General features: G+C 38.5%; 1 protein-coding gene across 3 annotated transcripts in view; it reads left to right on the top strand.

Moving 5' to 3' along the window:
- col11a1a (collagen, type XI, alpha 1a) overlaps positions 1 to 16,322 on the top strand; it is a 69,787-nt gene that overhangs the window by 14,645 nt on the left and 38,820 nt on the right. Inside the window, exons 5-23 of one of the 3 annotated variants that reach the window (XM_063484054.1) lie at positions 804 to 926; positions 2,369 to 2,461; positions 3,550 to 3,648; positions 5,124 to 5,408; positions 6,573 to 6,638; positions 6,967 to 7,008; positions 7,126 to 7,188; positions 9,084 to 9,158; positions 9,292 to 9,375; positions 10,155 to 10,211; positions 11,108 to 11,161; positions 11,267 to 11,320; positions 12,277 to 12,330; positions 12,448 to 12,501; positions 13,391 to 13,444; positions 13,863 to 13,907; positions 14,114 to 14,167; positions 14,262 to 14,306; positions 15,026 to 15,079. In XM_063484054.1, the coding sequence (XP_063340124.1) occupies positions 804 to 926; positions 2,369 to 2,461; positions 3,550 to 3,648; positions 5,124 to 5,408; positions 6,573 to 6,638; positions 6,967 to 7,008; positions 7,126 to 7,188; positions 9,084 to 9,158; positions 9,292 to 9,375; positions 10,155 to 10,211; positions 11,108 to 11,161; positions 11,267 to 11,320; positions 12,277 to 12,330; positions 12,448 to 12,501; positions 13,391 to 13,444; positions 13,863 to 13,907; positions 14,114 to 14,167; positions 14,262 to 14,306; positions 15,026 to 15,079 (1,455 nt within the window). The remainder of the gene's footprint in view (positions 1 to 803; positions 927 to 2,368; positions 2,462 to 3,549; positions 3,649 to 5,123; positions 5,409 to 6,572; positions 6,639 to 6,966; positions 7,009 to 7,125; positions 7,189 to 9,083; positions 9,159 to 9,291; positions 9,376 to 10,154; positions 10,212 to 11,107; positions 11,162 to 11,266; positions 11,321 to 12,276; positions 12,331 to 12,447; positions 12,502 to 13,390; positions 13,445 to 13,862; positions 13,908 to 14,113; positions 14,168 to 14,261; positions 14,307 to 15,025; positions 15,080 to 16,322) is intronic. The other 2 variants (XM_063484055.1, XM_063484056.1) reach the window with 2 other exon arrangements.

Here is a 16,322-nt window from a genome sequence, read left to right on the forward strand (position 1 = left end):
ACTGCCAACATTTTTGGCAAATATGTTTTTGTTTTGTTTTTTGAAGTGGTGTAAAAAAGCTGTGTGCTTGGCAGGATATGAAGTTAGAATTAAATGATCAAAACCACAAATGACAAAGATAAGTATCACTTAAATTTTAATTTTCTCAATGTATATTCCCTGTGCACATGTGATAAGGCATATATGGCATAAAAACAGAAATACTGCATTGCCAGGATTGTTTGCATTTCATTTTCTTATCTTTCGTTCACTACAGTTGTTGTACTGAGTATAAAGTCTTTTATATTTATAGTAAAACACACGACTACACCAGGTGTTTCTTGTGTCTTGATGATACTCTTTTATTTATTTTTCCTGAGGTAAAACCCAGTGCTGATAACAATAATTTCCCAGTGTCTGAACTCAGTTTCCTCCCTGCGCCTTGTCGGTGTGGACTCTGTGGTCTGTGCTTCAAGCTGTTTAATCATACAAGACTCTACTCTGCCAGACTCTATAAGTGTCTATAATTTAAGATTTTCATTTATTCCACTTTACACAGTGTGTGTGGATGTCGTGTGAGTCTGTGAGCAAGATGAGGCATGACCCTCATGCCAGTAGGCCTGGGTACAGCATTGCCTTGTCAGGGAGGTAGTGATCAGGTTTCATCAGCCTTTAGGGAGTTGTCAGTATTAGTAATATTCATGCAAATTAACAGGCAACAAAATAATGATTTCAGATGTTGACTGTATATTTTTAAAACTGGCAAAGAAGTTCATGTGTGGTAGAAATTTGCTTATTTTTTTCTGTTTTTCTGTTTTCTGCAGGGGGACATCCAGCAGCTTCTGATTGTGGATGATCCCAAAGCAGCATATGACTACTGTGAACATTACAGCCCAGACTGTGACACTGCCCTCAGCGATTCTTTGCAGGCACAGGAGCCAGAAGAGGTCAGGCAACCACCAGGGAGGGTGGTGGAGATTCCACAAATCAACCATAATAACTAACATAAAAATATAAACTAAACTGTGACAGAGGAGGGGCTTAGATGTTTTAAAGCCTTAATTACCCATCTTTTTATATTTTAATGTATTAAAATAAATTAGATATTGGGAAATACTCCCCAGGGTAAAGTGCAATGCTTTGACAAGTGCCTTAGGAAAGGCCACTGACTTGATCTTTCACTGTTTCACAAACCTAAAGGTTTATGATCCTGGAGAATCAGTTCATCATTTGCACTAGAGTGATGCATGCTGACATACTGACAGACATGCAAAGCTGTTAGGATTTAATAATCATGACTAAAACTGCTACTACTACTGCAATGTTGTATTTTAGTTGCAGACTATACAAATAAGGAGTAAAAGAGTACTGACTGGCTGATTTTCCATTTGTGTTCAGTACAATACAGATATATTTATCCAACACATCCATGAATTCTCAGTTATCTGGAGCTGTCCAAAACCTGCCTTTTATTTTTTCATATACTCAGAAAGATGCCATAAATTGCACTATTGATTATTCATTGGTGAATACACAGTCATGTCAGAAGCTGCTGTACATCTGGCCACAATTTAATCAGCGATGTCCTGGAAGGTGTATTTGTACCTTAAGGGCCAATGTAAGTGTGATCTACCTATATTTGATCAATTAGTAACTGCTAAAAGAAATTCTACCTGCCTTAATATGTTAATCATTTAACCATGAAGGCATCATGTTGAGACTGCAAATTAAAGTTCAAAAGTCACCATCACTCCTTAATAAGGAACTGCTATATAAATACATGACTGAGTAGTTCCACTTTTATTTTTTTTAATCAGACCAGATATTCCAGCTGATCTTAGAAGTCCTGTAGTGTATAATTTACATGACTTCAGTGAGAAATTTCCATTACAATGTCCCTGAAATGCTGCTTGTTTTTCTTTGTTTTATGAGATTTTACACCATCCCCACCTGTTTGCTTGTAGGTCAAACCTGTATTGCTAGATTCAGTATTAGTTTCCTAAAATAAAACTACTATATAATTTAGCAACACTTTGTTATTTGAAGAGACCATCATCAAAAAATATTAGCTATAAAATATACATATAATTTTCATGCATACACTATAATGGAATATAACATGGCATTACATTGTGTGTCTTGTAGCAGTTCAAATAATGTATAATGTCCTCAGTATTTTCCTCTTTAAACACTTAAATTTTTTAATGCTTAATGTAGTTGAACACCTTACCTCAAGCATATTTTCTAGCTGATTGCTGTTTAAACACATCGCACGATGAAGCTGATTTATGTTATGTGTGTCATCTTCTTGTTGAAAGAAGTTGAAAGAAGATATGTCTTGCTATTGCTAACACGAAAACCTCTCTCCCTGCTCTGTCATCCTCTCCAGTACACTACTGATGATTTAGATTACTCTCCGTTTGATGAGTATTCCGAGGGAACCACAGAAACCAGTCCAACCTATGATGATTTTGAGCCGCAGGTAAATGGAAAAAGCGAAGGACAAGATGTTTTTGCGCTGTCTCATTTAGATTTTGGTTCTTTCGTGTGTTGTCTCTGTGTCCCACTGTTATGTTTACATTCATGTCAAAGCTAAAAAGGTCGAATTGCCCTGCGACATTAAAATATTGAGATTATGCCCTTAGTGTGCAGTACTGCAGGTGTAAATTTGAATGTGGATGCAAACATACACAGTGTGCTAGTCCTGTCTTGTCTGTCTACAGCCTTCTCTTGGAATGCCATCTGCTTTAAGTGAATTTCTAACATATCTTTGAGAGTACTGTATACACTGTGGAATATCAGCAACTCTGTACTCTTCTGTGGATTTCATATCTATGTATTTATTTATTTGTTTTTTGTGCACTTGTGCCTGACTGTGTCCTAAAAACGTTCCTGTGTGTCACATGAACAGCTCAGTCCTTGATTGTTGTACAGCACCCTATTCTACCCAACTGTCACGTAGTAGTATTAACATGATCAGGGCTCCAGTTGCAGCCCTTTTTAGTTGATCTGCATGAACAATATGTAAAGTGATACATGCAGACCAAGTACTGTGTATCCAGCTGCTTCTGGAAACACTGGCAATTGTATTGAAATAATACTGTACATCAATCAAGGAGTGTGGCTTCAAATCATTTCCATTTTCGGATGTTCCATGTTTGGTATTATTTATCACCGTCACCTCTTCCAGAGAAAGAAACGTAGTCTGTCCTCGAAAAAGAAGATGACCAGAAAGCCCCCCAGTAAAACTAAGCCCAAGCCCTTAAAAGCTAAAAAGTATTCCACTAAGAAGAAACATCAGATGCCTGGCTACCAGGCTACAGCACCGGAGCAACACCGAGGCGATATTAGGGTAAAAATTCATTTCGAGATTAGAGAACATCCCATCAAGATCTTCCCGCCCTGAATTCTGAAGGGAAAATCTGTGATGGCAGATTTCAACCTCGCTAACCTTCTCAGTGTAGAGGTAGCAGCGACTTCAGTCAGCTTGAGAAGACCTCAGCAAATAACCTCTAGTCTGAGCTTTTATGCTAACCTTTATTCTTCTTTGCTTTTTTCAACATGACTCAGATAAACAATTTAGAAGGAGATTACAATACAGACACTGACTACGGAACTGTAGATGGTACTCAAACTCAGTCCCCCTTTGCCACGAGTGGACCCTATGAGGTAATTTTCAACTCACTTCTGTGTTAGTTATTTTGGGGAGTATGAACCAGGATTTTGCCCAAGGAAGTGCCTGGTATGATATGACAAAGACATTGAAATTCAAGTCAGTGAATCTCTGTCTTTTGACCTTTGAACTGATGGACAGCGGATAATTTTAAATGCTTAAAAAAAATACACACACACAAACATACACAAACATATATATACATATATATTAGTGCTGTCAGTGTTAATCTCATAAAAATTACGTTAACCCCGTGACCGCATTAAGGCGGCAAATCTCCGTTAGTGAGTTAGCGCGGATCGCCCCATTCATGGGGCTGCACGGCGTCAACACGTTAGCTTGTTTAGCTCATTAATGCGGTTATGGTGTTAACATCATTTTAACGAGATTAACGCTGACAGCACTAACACACACACATATATATATATATATATATATATATATATACATACATATACGTGTGTGTGTGTGTGTGTGTGTGTTTGTATGGCAGAAGCTGTCTCATCAAAAATACTGATTGTAAATATTATTTAGCAGAGATTATCTGCTAAACAAAATACAAAATTTCCTGTTGTCCATCACAACATGAGCCTTGTGTTGGTCACTATTTGTTCTTATTACCTTGAAAAGAACTATGATCAAAAGGCTTAACAGCCAGCTATGACTGTGCATTGTATACTGCAGTTTTTGACAAAGTTGATGTGATTATTCGAGCTATTTTGAATACTTAATTTGACTAAATGTCCACAGCAAGTGTAATTGCATCCACTTTGTCTTGCTCTAGAACTAAATCCACAGCGATCACCACTGTGTTTGAAAAGCACTATTGTGCCAGGTGATTGTGGTTGTGGTGAAAATCGCTGTGGCTAAAAAAATTTAATAGAAATTGATTTGCTAATTTTGATTTTATTTGCGTTTAAGTTACTTCACTTCAAATAATTTGATGTTTTTGCATGTTGCTGATGTCTTTAGTGACATCTGTTTGAGCCTTTCTTTGCTTTTTGCATCAGTATGCCATTTACAGAACGGCCATACGATGAGAGAGAAAAGCAGGCTCGTATAACATTAAGCCTTTCTTTATATCTATGATTGCCAAACTGATAATGATTATGTTTTGTTATAATGGTAACACTTTATTTGTTCCTTTTTTTTCTGGTATAACAAGTCAATTTGTTGAAATACATATATCACAGTACTTGGCTGTAATGGAGTGATATATTGAAGAGTGAAAAGAGTGTTGTTGTTTTTCTCACAAAGTACAAAGATAATCTAAGATTGACAATATGGTATTCAAAATAAGTGAAGTGTTACCATTTCTTTTCTTTTCTGCATTTCCTGTTGAATGAACTTGCAATTTTCTTTAATAACATCTTAAATTGGATTATATTACCTCAGTCGCTTAACTAACATTGTTATTTCCTTGGTTGCTCACTATTACCCCCACCCCCTTGGCTTGGTTAACACATGAAAGGCTGTGGAGGAGGATGTTGTCGGTGCATATGTCACCGAGGCCACTCACATTGCTCCAGAGCCCACCGTTGTTGCAGAAGCACAGGACACCTTGGATACTGGTGCGGACACATATGACTTTAAGGAGTATGACCTAAACCAGTATGACTTGGGCGAGGTTGACAGCAGGTTGTATGATTATGGGGCGTATGATGAGTATGGCACAGCCCTGCCTAAACCTGAGGTGACCTACGATGATGAGGTGGGGCCTGGGGTCGCTGCTGAAACCGATGTTTCGGAGAGTACTGTAAGTATCACACCCGGACCTGGTGACTGACGGGTGTGCGCATGAACAGCATGCATTAGAGACTCTGTGTGTCGTGGTTTCACTTAGTCCTTCAGTGCACGTCTTCTTTGTTTGTTGCTTGGCATGGGAAATGCGTCATTGACATGTTAAGTGTGGAATCAGGTGATCTGCTGCTGTTTCAACAGTGTGTGTCTGGTGATTCAGCGATCATAGGGACTATGCATGCATCTATTTCGCTAGAGTTTTTGTTATTAAGGTGGATTTCTATTTAACATAGCACAGACACTTATTCCATACACATCTTTTAATCAGTGTATGCTGGCCCAGCCTACACCCACTGATACCAAACAAGGCCTATTGCACCTCCCTACCCACTCATCTTTCAGCAGCTGGCTGTGATCCCTCCCTCTGCTCGTCTCACTGTGGACTGCAATTAGCCTATAAATCGTAGGCAGCTGTCTGCATAGTGCACCCACACAGTTGTAAAGAACATGCAGACTTTACTAATCAACAGTTTGTCACAGTATGTTATTTAGTCAGTATAAAGACCATATAGATTAACATAACTCCTCATTTTGTGTCTATGTTGGAAAATTTGGCCCCAACTTTGTGCTAAATGTACACAACCAGACTCCATTAAGTGCATTATGTGTCTGTGCGCCTTTGGGTATTGATACTGTAGCATGTTAGGATGAGGCCTTATATGCCTTTTTATTACCCATCTCACACACAGTTCACCCAGACTAGCACCTTCTAATCTCACCACACCTTCTCCACCTCCATAAGGAAGAACTTACTCATATTATACGTTTGTTGTGTTCAGCTACTCATGTGTATTTGCTAAATTGCAATGTTGGAAAAATAATGGGAAATAAAATATACTAAATAACCGCTGGTGATTGTATGTTATATTGGGTCATCATTTATTAACCACACTGCTCAGTGACGATGCAATGATAGCACGACTCCATATCAAGCATGCAGAGGTCCGTTGTCGCTCATGAGGACTAACCTTCTTCTTTGTTAGTGTTTGTCAATATCTTGCTTTGTATTATCCATGATTTGCTTAGTCTAGTGCTGTTTATACCTGTGGAGTATAACTGCTCCATGGTTTAGCTTTACATTTATAAAACTGCCACCACTTTTCTTGGTTTGTAACTGCAGGTCGCTGGTTCCGTAGCAGGCTTTGGCCAGAAGGGAGAGAAGGGCGAGCCGGCTGTGATTGAACCTGTAAGGTCCAAAAAGTCGATAATTGTCCAAACATTATGACTTATTATCACTTTCCTGGTACACATATTTTTTTAAAAATGTTATTCTCAGAGCGAGCAGTCTCACTTTTATTAGAATTTTAAATCATTAAACCCAAATGAAATAGTGTCAAACCCTAACTGCAGTTTTATTTTATCTATATACTTCTTTAAAGATCCCATTACAGTGCTATCTAAACATCTCCAGAACACAATTTTTTCCTATTATTATCTAATTTTGAACTTATCTATGATACTGCTTTTGCATATCCCACTATTTGTGGTGATAAACACTTTGCTTGTATTTTAAGGGCATGCTAATTGAAGGACCACCAGGACCCCCCGGCCCAGCAGTGAGTATATTTTTGGAAAAAAAACCAAAAACCTAATTATGCGTAATTATGAACTCTTTGTCAGAATTTCCTGAGTTGACACTCCGTTGGTCTGCTAACTTTGTTTTGCTTATTCAGGGTCTTCCAGGACCCGCAGGCCTACAAGGACCCCCAGGCACCTCTGGAGATCCTGGTGACAGGGTAGGTTTATCATTTATGTCCCCAAGCTCATGGTTTTTTTTATGTGGATTTCTTCTGAATTCTGAATTCAACTATGTTCTTTCCGGTTACACTCTTTCAGAAAATGAATGTCTGGACAGCTTAATAGACACTCCAAATTAGTGAAATTATTTTGTTATAGGTTCATTTATTGGTGGACTTCATTTACGCGTTGAAGAATAATGATCTGTGTCAGTGTTTTATATGTGAAAGGAAGCCAGTGTGAGGAGTAGAAATTTTATAGCACACTAATTGCATTGAAAACTGCATTGAGAATAACACTGAATGAATTGTGTGTAGCTCACCATTAAAAGGTAATATGAATATCAAACACTAGTGAACTTGGAGGCATTACTTGTGCTACACACAGTTCACTGAAATTAAACTTCTTGTTGTCAGAATGGTTAAAAGCAGTCTCTGGGATAGAGATGCAAGTTTTAGCACATTCAAACTCTGACAGTCATTCATTTCTACAATAGTGCACTTGAAAGTGTATTAATAGATTATTGTCAGTAGACAGAAATAGTCTTGAGCTATTATTTTCACTTCCTTGCTGCTCATCATTAGCATAAGGAGCAATAGCCAAGGGTGAGTGAGACTATACCTGAGATGTGAAATATTGTTATAAAAGTCTAAAAACCAACTGTTCCACAGTTCTGCAGCACATGTGCACAAATGTGGCTAAAAAGAAAAGATGGAAAAAGGATGTTAGTTTTGGATTGCAGATGGTTGTGTTGCTTACCGATGGACACTCCTAGTATCTGTGCAGTTAGGCGGAGGAAGCGAATGATAATCAAAATAACAAACTGTGTAACTGTGTCTTAAATTTTTATGTGAAAGTTTATGGCTTGATTTGCATTTTTCATGTTAATGATATGAATAGAAATAGCACAATATAAGATTAAAACTTAAACTAAAAAGGAGCAAAAACAGTAATAAATCACCCGAGTAGAGATTCAGTAGTTTCGTGTGTCCAACATCAAACTAGTCTTTATATAGTGTAAAGTTGACATCTTCTTGTTGCCATCTATACACCTAAACAGTGTCCCGAATGTAAATAGTATAGTTTTGATGCTGTCATGACACAGCCTGTCTACAGACATACGGACAAACAAACACCCAGCAAATTGCTGTAAATCCTGGTATAGCAGGTATCTTCGCGTCTGCCTTTTTGCCGTGATGACACACACATACACAGACACATGATTACAGCCACACCAGCTACATCAGTGTGTCAGGTAAAAATTGTAATTTTGTAGCTCAGATAAAGATGCTTATTATGTAGTTACAGATAGACAGAAAATGTAAAAAAATGTCAAACAGGGCTGTAATCTGGCAAGAGGAAAAAAAGTACTCAGTGTAGACCCATCTTTGACCAGAGCCTTAATTTGAACATCAACTATGCAGTTTAGTTCAAATCTATAGATCGACAGAGAGACATATAAACACCCAGCAAAGTAGTAAAGGCAATCATTTTATCCTCCCCGCGTTCACATTTTGTTTAAGTGTCACAAACACACAAACATAAACAGAGTCACAGGGTGCAGTGATGAAAATCTCTTGGTTAGGTCTATTTTTCAGCAGTGCAGAGCATATAGATAATTATGTTTTTATATTCTGTGTAATATAAAAACGCGCCCCCTCGTGTTTGATTCATTTTAGCGATCTGTACCAAAATATAAATGGTAGTACATACAAAGATGTGACAAAGCCCACAGAAAACTGCCAGAGAGCTTTTGCCACAACTGATTTGCTAATGGTTAGATGTTATAAAGATAACCAGCTATGGAAATTTATTTTTTACACTTTTTTCATGTGCCATAATTTGTTTTTACTGTTGATGCTATTAATAATTTTTTGCCTCTTCTGTATCACAGGGTCCTCCTGGACGCTCTGGTCTGCCTGGTGCTGACGGTTTGCCGGGGCCCCCTGGTACCATGCTGATGCTTCCAGTAAGTGCTCATACAGCAGAACTACATTCCATCCAAACTTATCATATATCCATAACCAGGATCATTTTTAGGATATTGCGTAGTGATGACAGAGTGAGCTGAACAAAATGCGCTGTCTGTGTGTGTCCAACAGTTCCGTTTCGGCGGGGATGGTGAGAAGGGTCCAGTGGTGTCGGCCCAAGAAGCCCAAGCGCAGGCCATCCTTTCACAGGCTAGAGTAAGTAGAAACAACATTTTAAAAGCCACAGGGAAACCAAAAGGCTGTGGACAAACCCCCACCCCCCTCTTGCTCGCTACATAGAGCTGTAGGGGGAAAGGAGGGGAAGGAAGACAGAGACAGCATTTTGGTGAGGAGGGGTTGCACTGCATTTTTTTGGCCTTGTGGGGCTAAAAGGAGACATGCCCAGTGGGCTAAAGAGCAACAGCATGAAAAGGCCACTTTGAACAGGTGGACAGGCAGGAGAGACTGTTAAAAATACTTCAGGGGCTCAGCGTCTGCAGGTGGGCTAAGAAACAGGTGTAGTCTTTGCATCTTTGTGGGAGAAAAGATGGGCACTTAGACGAAAAGCGACAATTCACTTTAGAGTCAATAACTGAACAGGTAAACCGAATAATTACTAAATCTGATTATTAAATGTTAAAATGTAAATTGCCGACAACATAAGTCATCACAATGAGACAGCAACTGGAGGATGATAAAGAATGTTTACTGCAGTCCAGATGAGAGGCATCTCAGAATAGGATGTAGTGATCATGGAGTGCAAGCAGTGCCAAAACTTTCTTAACCAAGACCAAAAAAAAAAGGATTATTCAGTACAGACATGCCAGGATACTAGAAAACAGACTATCAAAATATGTAAAATGGAAAGGAAAATGCTGAAAAATGCATAAAGATATGTATTATGTGCTGCTTATGCAGTTTGCAAAAAGTATTATGAATGGGTTTTTTTGCTCAGTGAAGTTTGACCTTGCTCTTGTCTGTGCCCATACCTGCAGCTGGCTATGAGAGGACCCCCTGGGCCAATGGGTTTGACAGGAAGATCGGGGCCAGTGGTGAGTGAGAATTTATCCTGTTGAATTTATGCTGCAACACAGCTTTTCAATCTGTAAACATGTTTATTATTCATAGTTTTGTGTTTGATTGTATTAATTAAAGTTGTTATTTACAGCCATTGTATATCTGGAACAAGTCTTTAAGATTAAGTTAATCAAATGCATATTTTTAAAAATGCAGTGTTGTATTAGACTGGATTATAAAATATCTTCTTTTGTTGCTTGTGCATTTTTCTTTGTACTGTTGGTACTAGAAGAAAGTACAATCAAATACAGAGTAATACGTTTTTTTTGTTGCTCAGTGGAACAGAGGAAAAATACACGTGTATTAACAGCTGCTTTACATATTGCAACCGGGCAAACTTTTTTTCTTGGGCTTGTTGATACAAGATCCACAGCTTATCTCCAGGAAAAGACCCTACAAAAGACTTGCCCAGAGATGAATGCCAGATAAAACACAGATCTATCACTGTACCTGTATGTGTAATCTTAGGCTTCTGGTGCCAGCTAGATCTGGAGCTATCAGTCTAATCTTGCAAATAAGTTTTAACTCTAACTTGGCACAAAGAATTTAGAAGCTGAAAACAAATCGTTTGCAGCAAATAAAGATCAGCGTTTAAGCCAGGTGCATGTAATCCATGACTCAAAAATCTGATAGGAGTGTCTTAGAGTTTATAATATTATATGTGCCAATTTGTGCTTTTAAAAAATAATCTGTGCAGTGATATTTATTTTTATGAGCATTGGTGTATGGTTTGTGTGCTGTAAAATGTCGCCATCTGCTGTTTTCTTTAAAGAACTGTTTTCCGTAATCTGTCCTGAAGGAAACTGCGTGTGAAAAAGCTTGAAAAGATATGTATATATAAGCATGCTTGGTTTGTGTTCTCTTACTTTAGGGTCAACCTGGCATTGCTGGATTGAAAGGTGAAAGTGGAGACCCTGGTCCTCAGGTGAGGGATAAGTTATGACTTAATGAATGGGTGAAAACATTTCACACAAACTGAGAAATAAATAGTGCTGCTGATCACCAAACTGGTCCTCGTGTGCTTTTACAGGGTCCTCGTGGCACCCAAGGTCCCCCAGGGCAGCCTGGCAAGGCAGGCAAGCGGGTGAGTGAACTCACTCACCTCCAGCACTCGCACTGCAGTGTGTGTGTGTGCTTGCATGCCTCTGTGTTTGTTGTGTGGTTGTTTGTACTTGTCGTCCCTCCTCAGTAGCTGAGAAGCTTATTTCCACTCCAACAAACAATTGCTTGAGATGTGCTTAAAGGCCTGTGGTCCCTCCAATCCTCGGATCAATGGCTGGGCAGTTAATCTGTCTGAAAATGCCAAAACATTAACACTGACTATGGATGTAGGGCGCAATTAGTGTCACGGTTCAGTCCCTCCGCAGGGCCAAACATCGTGACCTAATTGGATACTAATAAACATAAACCAGTCATTTGCAAGTTAGTAATACAAGCTTAATTAAAATGCAGGACCTTAGCTGATTTTAATGTCACAAAATGTGATTAAATATTGCTTAATTAAATAAATAGTATGCAAGCTAGTTATGTACAGATGCAGTGGATGAAATGTATCTTGCACTGTCATTTCTAATGTTTTCCCTAAAAACTAGTGAGGCAAGGAGGAGATAGAGATAATAAGAGAAATGTAAACTGCCCTTCAAAAATGAGTCGAATCTGAAAAATAAACATATTCTTTGGTTTTACTTCATTATTTACTGATTATAACAACCAAACAAATACTAATTTTCTTCATCTATCGGTAAGAATTTGCAACATCCAGGAAGCCAACTGGCTCACAGGAAGAGTAAATCTAAATGAAAAAACAAATATTGACATTTTATCTGATGATATAAATAGAACGCAATCGCTGGTAGTTTTCTACAGAAATGAAAAAGGAGACTGATAGCAAAATACAAAATAGAAAGTGTGTGTTTTTAAAGCAGATATAACAAAAAAAATATTATTATCTTACTTATCTAGAATCCAATAGTTATGTTCTCAACTTCTCCGCAGTATCAAAATCTGTATTCATATTTTTAATCTCTCTTCTGTTTTAAGGGTCGTGCTGGAGCTGATGGTGCCCGTGGGATGCCTGGAGAATCAGGTTCTAAGGTACAAATGCTGCTAAATAACATTTAAAGTTTATTTCACTAGAAAAGAGCAAATAGTAGAAGTGCTCTTGTCCATATAAAGATTGCTTTTGTAATATTGCGTACTGTTTCCTTACAGGGTGACAGAGGATTTGATGGACTTCCTGGGCTGCCTGGTGAAAAAGGACACAGGGTGAGCATAATATGGCACTTCATACGTTAAATCATGTGCAGTTTGTAATGTTTTCAAACAGCAGCTTTTTAGTCTGCTCCTTTTGCAGATCCCTCTGATTTAGAATAGCTGTGAGATTTAGTCACTGAGAGTAAATATGAAACAGAGTATTGTTTGCCTGAGAAACAACTCTAGATGTTTTTGAGCTGGTGAACAAAACACTGCTTCCTCGTGTGATAAGTCACAAAACTGGCATTAAAACAAACTCTCTCAGTTATACAAGATTAGCCGTCTTAGATTACAATAATAACCAAAGGTTTGGATATCTTGGATCTCTTTTAGGTGGCTGTAGTGGGTGATATAGTTTGGAATTTCAGTATCTTTCTAAGATCATGTTGAGTAACATCCTTAAATTTCAGTGTGCTGAGTGAAGAACTGTTATGCCAAGAGGGGAAAATGGATTAACAATTTATAATTTGCTACATGGCTTCCGCTAATGTACCTGCATTAATCACGCACTGAAGCTCGGTAATTGGTTTGTACATTGAAAAATTACGAATGAAATCACTGTAGAGTACGCCATCCTGCGTGTCACCTGGTTATTCGAAATCTGTGTTATGATGTCGTATTTGGTTCATTCTCAGCAAAGGTTTATAGCAGTAAAGGTTTGGTATGAAGGCTTTTACAGTATAGTGAGATTCAGCAGGAAGTAAAAACATAATGTGTTTAGTATGCAAGGATGAAGAAACAAAAAAGTAACCAGTGAATGAAAGGACACTAACGTAGTTTTCAAATTAAAAACTCCAACTGGACAATTCTACAAAATAAATGAAAAACATCATAATGTGAGACATTAACCTCAACCTGTGTGCCTTTCTGATCTCTTTCTTCTTTTCCTTCTTTTTCTCAGGGAGAACCAGGACCAATGGGACCCCCAGGTGCCCCTGGAGAGGATGGACAGAGAGTAAATGCTTCCTCTTTTATCTCTCAAATACCTGCACTCAGCTGAGATGCATCACCAACATACTTATTTAGATCAGATGTGCTTCACCAGCTCAGCCCTCAGGCAGCAGCAGCTGGGTTGAGACTGGGAACTGGGAATGAGGGGAGGTTGTGTCTAACCTTTTCTTCTTATGAAACTACCATAACCAACTCCTGGCTGTTGGTGCATTCAGTAATGTTTGCAGTGGTTTAACATAAAGCTCTAACTGATAGAGGATTTTGAGCACCTAAAATTAAAAGTGATGATTATTAATATATAATACAAGATGCCACTGTTTACTTCCAGCTCTGGTTTATTTGAATTAATATGATAAACACTAAAAGTTCAGTAAAGATCATTATATTTCATTTTCTCTGATTCTGTCTGTTTCTTCCCTCAGGGCGAGGATGGAGAGATTGGGCCTAGAGGATTAGCTGGAGAGAGTGTAAGGCTCCTGGTTTTATTATATCATGCCATCCCAGATCTATGAAATGACAACAAGCTGCAACATGATCTTCCTTAAGTCATTTAAAAAAGCTAACACAAGCATCCAGCAGGGGCAGTAGTGCCCTTCTGACAATTATTCATGAATATTATGACCATAAAACAATTCTCAGTTTATTTGAACTCTTTGTCGTTTGTTCCTCATAGGGTCCAAGAGGTTTGCTGGGACCTCGTGGTCCTCCAGGACCCCCTGGATCACCTGTACGTACTCTGACTTTTACCATGTCCTCATGTAGTATCACTGCCTGCAATTAATATGATCGGTCACGAGTCTTGTTTAATGTGTCCTCTGCAGGGTGTTGCTGGAGTTGATGGTCCTCAAGGTCCAAAAGGAAACATGGTACAAACACAGCTTCCTCTTTATTATAGTCACCAACATGTGACTATATCAGCTTTTAGTGCTGCAGATCTTCAGACCCTGGGCTGAACTATACAGAATGCTTTTACTCAGTGCGCATTGTTAAAGTTAACTTTTAGGTTGTAGGATGCACAGCTGTGAGATCAAAGGTTCAGTGCTCAGTTGTGAGTCTGCTGTGATCATTATATCTTAAAGATGTGTTAAAAGTTACATTATGTTAAGATAAATATATATAAATACAACAACTTACAGAAATGTGTTATTAATATGTTTTGCTGCTATTGAGAATTAAATGTCCACCAAGAGTATAGCCTCTCTTTCATTTATTTTTGTCCTAGACCCCTAAATAAACATGCTGTGATATTTTAGGAAAGAGTGGATTTTTTTTGGACTTTGCTTTTGTAACCAAAGTAAAATACATTAAGCTCAGTAAAAAGGCAATCCAGATTGGAGTATATGAAGCAGATTGGGAAAAGTAGGCATACCGAAATATTTCAATTAGTTAATTAAATTCTTCTGTAACTTATCCCATGAGATATCATTGTTTTTTCTTTGTTATCTGGGGAGTAAATAGTCCTGGCGACAGAGCACACCTTTTAACAGTGCCACACTGGGTGTAATTCAACTGCACTGTATTTGTGAGAGTTGCTCCGGGAATAATGTTTCTTGTCTAGTTTTGACAGTCTTCTTTTTTTTTTCAGGGACCTCAAGGAGAGCCAGGCCCACCCGGGCAGCAGGGAATCCCTGGGACACAGGTGAACGAATCAATCATGAGGTGTCATCACTGCACCTGAAACAAGCAAAGACAAGTGCAGTGCAGGGATATTGTCCATGGACTTATCTTAGGAGAAGAACTATTTGTTTGGTTTTGTATTCATTGTCTTTGTGTTGGTTTAATTCCTGCAAAGCTTCTACAACTGTTGCTTCAAGCTGACACACACACATAAATATATAAGCACATATCAGATAGTGTTACGTTGTGCTTCAGTGGAAAACATCATGAGGTCAAAGAAAAGTGTGAGGCAGAATTTATAAGGACCTAGGAAAAGAGAAGTGCAGCGGTCAGAGAATCTCAGACAGCTTAATAATGTGGCAGCGGATGTTGTTGATGAGGGTCTGATGTGGTGAAACAGTGTCTCAAAGATGGACTACACAAAATACATCTTAGATGCCTCATGCAGTGTTACTGTGCTGTTACATGCAAGTCTTATGAAAGAGAGAAACCAGTGAAAAATATCACTTTGTTACAAAGAACGGAATTCGAACTCATCATTAAATACAAATAATGTTCACCTGAGAGGTCACCTCTCATTGAAGGTTCAAATTTTATCAGCACGTTTTGGCGTCAAATAGAAACTGCAATACTAATGAACATTTAGCTGCCACATGTCAGTTATGCTCATTGCAGTTAATGATGTTCACGTATTATGTCGCTATGAATAATGGGAGGGCATTATCTCCTTTCACTTCATAAAAGGATTGGTCTAGTCTATCTACTGCTGAAGGAGGTGATGAAAGAATCACTGGAGCACCTTTCCTTAGTCATTAGAAAATTCATCCAGTTTTTATTAAGGGTTATTATGGCTGCCACTCAGAGAGATTCTGTGTCACTTCCGTCTGTTAGGATTCTTCCTAAGCAAGTTTAACAGTTTGCTTGTAGCCTCTGTATACACTGAGCATTGGTTTAAAAAATGACACACAAGTGGGAAAAAGGCACATGGGCCGACTGTCAGGCATAGAAGGCAAAAGAGCAAAGGTGGGAAGTAAAAATACAAGACAAATGGGAAGACGAACTTTCACAGTACAACGGAAAGTAACCAAAAGATAAATAACTAATGCTGAAAGACATGAAGACAAAAGCATGGGAAACAAGGACACCAGAAACACAACCAAACCAACAAATATAAAGGGCAATGGCAGGTAGGGACTGCATATATGGGAGCACATAAACAAATATTTAAGGGTTTGCAAGCATGCTAAGGGCCAATATACCCCACT

Source organism: Pelmatolapia mariae, linkage group LG9 (genome assembly GCF_036321145.2).
Source record: "Pelmatolapia mariae isolate MD_Pm_ZW linkage group LG9, Pm_UMD_F_2, whole genome shotgun sequence".
Taxonomy (NCBI): Eukaryota; Metazoa; Chordata; class Actinopteri; order Cichliformes; family Cichlidae; genus Pelmatolapia; species Pelmatolapia mariae.